The 6045-nt window shown below is 30.2% G+C and overlaps 1 protein-coding gene across 1 annotated transcript; it reads left to right on the top strand.

Moving 5' to 3' along the window:
• Positions 1-3159: 3159 nt before the first annotated feature.
• LOC130798908 (uncharacterized) lies at positions 3160-5820 on the top strand. Its single transcript, XM_057662002.1, has 3 exons — positions 3160-3283; positions 4916-5139; positions 5221-5820. Exons 1-3 carry the CDS (start codon positions 3160-3162, stop codon positions 5818-5820), a joined length of 948 nt encoding a protein of 315 aa, XP_057517985.1.
• Positions 5821-6045: the final 225 nt, after the last annotated feature.

Raw genomic sequence — 6045 nt, 5'->3', positions numbered from 1 at the left:
TTATTGCTTGGTTGTTCATTCTCATTATGATTTTTTTACTATTAAAGTCAAAGTTTGCTATATTTTGGTAAATAATTTTTCAAATTAACTTATATAAAGTTACATTATGGTTTTTTGATAATCATAGGTAAAATTATAACGCACTTTGCTACCAAATGAGGACAACTGGCACGGATTGAAAGTATTATTGTAACATGCCTTTTCTTCTCTATCTTGATCTGGCCTTTTGAAGTGACTGTAGTAAGGTCGACGTGTTCATATGGTTGAAATAGGCTTGAGCAAATTAGACGTAATTGTTGGTGAACTTCTATAGCCAAGAGGATACTTGAAATTGCTTGAATTGGGCCTTGAGGGTATAGATAAATTAGAATGCTTTGCTTTAGAGTTTTGCACTAAAGTTAATTTATTAGAGTATTATCATCCATATTTTTTGTCTTTGTAGTGATTATGTATCTTTATTGAAATTTCAGACTGTGTTAGAAACATATACACAAAGAATACAAAATGTTTCGATTGCAGTTTTATTTGTAGGCTATTGTGAATTATTTTGTTCACACACATGGTTTGTTGATTCCAGGGTTTAGATTGGTTGTTGATTTACGAGGAATTGCACATTGTTTCAAAATTTGGAACATATTGTTTGTGCTTTCTCATAAGTATCCTATTTATTGTCACTTTTGGGTTTATATTTCTTTTCATTTATTTTTTTATTTTGATGATCCTCTTTCCATTTGGGATTTTCTGTATACTTCATTGAAATCAATTCATTATTTGTGTACTCCTACTGCCATAGCACTCATCAGCAAAATTTATAAGTCAACTGTAGCACCTCTTCCAATCAAATATTCTGGGGCCTTTAAGTTGGCTTGCATATTATAACTTGCAAATGCTTTAGTTTGGTTAGTGGGTAGTGCAGATCTTGATTGATTGCTTACTCTTTGATTTCAACTACTTAAATATACCAGCGGGTTCTTAATTTCATCCTTAACACAAGCTTTGTTGTTGAGAAAATCAAGTAAAACATTTAATGTGCGACTATATTGTTGTCTTTTATCTACAATTGTCCTTAGTTCTTATAGCTAAATTGAAATACATTATTTTCATTCGTGAAACTTCTTGCTTTGAGTATTGAATGTGCATGTGTTGTTGTAAGTACCTAAGAAGGGATGGGATGTAATGAAATTGCAACATATATTGATTAAGAGGTGCAACAAACTTTGTAGTAGGAGCTGCTAAGTTTTTCTGCTGCAGCATTATAGCTGCCATAGCTACGTGCAACATATTCAATTAGCGTAGAATTATGGTCTAAAAAAGGTATAACAACATACAGTTGAAGTTTAAATAAATTGCAGGAGAATAAGTCGTAGCATATATTAAAGTTAGTGGTTTTGGTATTAGTAGTAATAATGTGTTTGTAAAATTAGTGTGTATGTTATGATGGTGTAACATCACTAAGATAGTGATAACAATGGGTGTTGTCAACATAGACAACTCCTATACTTTTAACTTGAGTGGCCTAATTCATGGTTTTCTCCTTCTATGGCTTTATCTCCTCCCCTCCCAAAGTTTTTTTATGCTAGCGGTTTTAGTCTATTATATTATTAGTGTATTTATCAATAATATTCCCAATTTACAAAATAAAAAAGAAAAGACAGGGAAAAACAAGAAAAGAACAACAGGGCTTTCATATTAATAATTACTATATATTTTTGGGCTTGGAAAAAATCAATTGAGGAATATCTTTTTTGAATCAGTAAACAAAATAAAATTTTCAAAACGAGATTTGATGGGAAGTTTGTGATTTCTTTCTTTTCCCTTATTTTCATTCTTTTCCCTTTTTCACTCTTTTCTTATGTTTTCTCTTATTTCTCCTGTTTTTCTGTTGCCTTTCTCCCGTTTCTCCTTGTGTCTCTCTTCTCATTAGGTTCTCCCACTTTTTATCTATTTGAACAATAATCATTGCCACCTTGGGTTGACTATAAATGAGGCTGATTCATAAACAATATCTTTGTTTCATGCCAATTTAGTGAATGAGATTTAACAACATTGCCACGTCAATTACTTTCTTTATCTGTTTTAGTTGTAACACAATATTGTATGTTTTTCATTTTCAAATGGCAATGTCAATAATCTTTTTAATTATGGAAAACCCTAGATATGTTTGGTTTCATTGCCACTTGTGATTACTCAAGATGAGGTTGAACCTTGTTACTTGTGTGCTAATTAAATGATGTTAAACCTTTCTTCATGAGAGAAATGACATAAGTGAAACTTGGGGATACAATGATGAATGATGTTAATTAAATTAATCATTTAAAACCACCTCGATGACTTATTTGGAGCGGTGCGTAAACAAGGGATGTTAAGTGATGTGATCAATGTTGAATGAATGTGTATGATTACAAAATATTATGTGTTCCTATCATTGCTTTACAAAATGCTTTATCTAACATATAGTCTTTCAATGCTTTACAAAATGCTTCATCTTACATGTAGCCTTTCAATGCTTTACAAAATGCTTCATCTTCCATGTAGCCTATAATGTTTAACCCTTGACAAAAAAATAAGAGGGTTAGTTCACATGTACAAAAAGTCACTTCCTACAGATAATTAATCTTAATCTTCATCATGTGGAAGAACATTTAAGATTAATTATACCGTGACATAAAAATTGATGTGCCGAATCTATTAGTTCCGAAGGAACTTTAAGTTGATTTGGCAATTCACCCAACCTGTCCAACCTTTTCTTTCCCATGTGTGTTTGCTTGTAATTATTACCACCCCTAACTTTAAGTACCTCACGCATGCATAACTGATATTGAATCCATAAGTAATTCAAAAGTCTTGGATTAAAAGTATCATATGCATTAGTTACTGCGTTAATCAAAGTTGGCAAGTCCCTAGGAAATTCTCTTAATCGAATAGACTGAATAGCATTAAATAGACTTAAATCCAAAATGTTCATTACAGGATTAGAAGTTGGTTGGCAAACTAGTCTGATATTGAACCCACCTTGTGTTGCAGCTTTATTTAATGCATGATCATCTGTTAATATGTGTGGCCTTGCATTGTCTTATTGAATCCATATGTCCCTGACTCCATTAGCTGGGCCATTTTAATCTGATTGCTGGTAACACTTCAGTGATTAACTTTTGCTTGATGACATTCCTTATGACTTTTGTAATTGCTTTCAATTCTGGTGTACCTGCTGGTATGTTGCCTGAACTTCTAATTGCACGTTGTTTCTCTATTAAAGGGAATATACCTATCTTCCTATCCCACAGTATGAAGGTGTTCTCTTCAACTTATTTTTTTGACTTATTACTTATTCTTATTGGAATCAGATCAGACCAGATCAGACCAGAACTATTCAGATCAGATCATAAAGTTTCAGATCAGACCAGACCAGATCAGACCAGACCAGATCAGATCAGATCAGACCAGACCAGATCAGACCAGATCAGATCAAACCATACCATTATTATTATTATTATTATTATTATTATTATTATTATTATTATTATTATTATTATTATTATTATTATTATTATTATATTATTATTATTATTATTATTATTATTATTATTATTATTATTATTATTATTATTATAATATTATTATTATTATTATTATTATTATTATTATTATTATTATTATTATTATTATTATTATTATTATTCATCGACACATATACATTAATGAGGTTAAGAAAGAGGTCCACCAGGAGTATAATTAGACACATATTACATTAAATTAATTACTTGTATCATGTCATTGTTTAAGAACCAGGAGTATAAACTTTGGAAATGAGATTTTAAGAACCAGGAGTATAAACATTGATGTCATTGTAGGTTGACTTACAACTACCTTTTCTTATTTCTATTAGCTTCTAGCTAGCAATTAATATGTATCTAATATTTTCCTATTGTATTAAAGAGCCATCAATAAATATTTCACCTTTTCTCATTTTTATTACCTAACATTTTATATAACTACATAAACATGTATCAAGTAAATATGCATTTCCTTTAATTCCAAGCTCTTCACCGGTGGATCAAGAAAAGAAATAAAGAAATCAGTTCACAAGAATACAACAAAATATTGTAAGGTTTTATAATATATATGTATCCGTTGCCATGTTTTTAAAACTTAATTATTAGTTTAATAATGCATGCAATTCACAATATTGATCAATTAAAGCCGAATATAAACATATCGCTGATGAAATTTAAGAGATTACCTATATTTACCCATTAAATAGTTTATTTGTATGAGATGAAAATAATTAATTAATTTAAGGAACAAATCAACCAAATATCTAACAAAATGCAAGTATTATAATACATGTTGTGAGTTTTAAATTTGACTGTAAATACAATTATGAGTAAAAGCATATTTCATTATCAATCTGTCCGTGAAAAAGAGTAAATCATATTGCTGTTATATATATATATATATATATATATATATATATATATATATATATATATATATATATATATATATATATATATATATATATATATATATATATATATATGTATTTATTTGTAGATTTTTTATTATACAATATATCTTTGCCTTCTTGATGTCATGCTTTGTGTTCACATTTTGGATGATAGTGATATGCGTGTATATATTTATGTATTTTTTTGTAGATCTTTTGTAAATTTTTGTAGTTTTTTTTTATTATATCAATGTGAGATGGGTTAGGATGTGCTATGAACAACACAGGTCATATTATGCTTCTTAGGAATATATTTTTGTAGTCTTGGGTGATTTTTTTTTTAAATAAAATTAATCTAGCTCATTTTATGTTTGTGGTGAGCAAAGTATATGGCTCCCAAAGAGAGACTCTCATGGAGTGAGCAAGATACTAAAAAATTCTTGGAGATTTGTATCCAATTAAAAGCAGGATCAAGTGGACGCAAAACAAATTGGGCAAAAATTGTTCAAGGTTTAAATGTAGCAACCGGAAAAAATTTTAATGATAAACAAGCTAGAAATAAGTATGATGACTTGAAAGCACAATTTAAAATATGGAATGAGATGGAATTGAAGTGGACTGGTCTTTCATTTGATCCCGAGAGTGGATGTCCACAAGTTGACCAAGATGATAGATGGGCTGGATTTGTGGAGGTAAAAAATACTTGAATGCTTGTTGATAAAATTAATTTAGGTGTTTATAAGGTAGTTATATTATTTTATTTGTGTAAACAGAAACATAAAGGCATACCTGCCAGGTTCTTGAAGAAGCCTTTAGCTAATTTGGCATTGCTACGTAGTCTTTATAGTGGATCTTTTGCAACTAGCAAATATAGTTATTCTCCTGGATGTGAGAGTGGTAAATCACTTTTAGGGGAAGGTGATGGAAATGATACCGAAGAAACTGGTGATAGTGATGATTGTTTTGAAACAAAATTAGGAGAGGAAAAGTGTGACTCTGGTCATGAAGAGAGCAAAAGTCCACCCACAACCAAGTCAAAGGGGAAACGTAAGAATGTAGGGAGTACAAGTAGCTCTAAAAAAGCTAAGACCGATCTTGAGACTTGTTTAGAGATACTCAAAATGTCCATTTTATCTGGGTCGCCATCTCTTGAAGCTTCCAAACACTCTCAAGTTGCTACAGCTCTAAATGATCTTAAGGAAGTCAAAGAAAAGGGTGAAGAGTTTATTTTTAAATGTATGCAATTCCTACGTGCAGGAGACAATGGTGACTATTTTCTAGCATTGTCATCAAATCAACAAAAACTTATGTTCTTGAAGACGGCATTTGATATTAATCTACCTGAATTAGAATGTGTCTCTACTTCTCCATAAATCTATTTTATAGCATCTTAATTTAGTTAGAGCCACTTTTGCATTGATCTAAAAGTTAGTTGTCATATTTCTAACAAATGGCTCTATAAAGCCTTCTATATTATTCTAGTACTAGTACTTAGTAATCCAATCATATGGCTCCATAAAGCTTGACATTAACGTAATTGGAGCAACTTTTGTATTAATCTTGTACTTAGCGATGCTATTTATCATATGGCTCTATAA

Source organism: Amaranthus tricolor, chromosome 13 (assembly GCF_026212465.1).
Source record: "Amaranthus tricolor cultivar Red isolate AtriRed21 chromosome 13, ASM2621246v1, whole genome shotgun sequence".
Classification (NCBI taxonomy): domain Eukaryota; kingdom Viridiplantae; phylum Streptophyta; class Magnoliopsida; order Caryophyllales; family Amaranthaceae; genus Amaranthus; species Amaranthus tricolor.
This window is presented reverse-complemented; position numbering and strand designations above follow the sequence as displayed.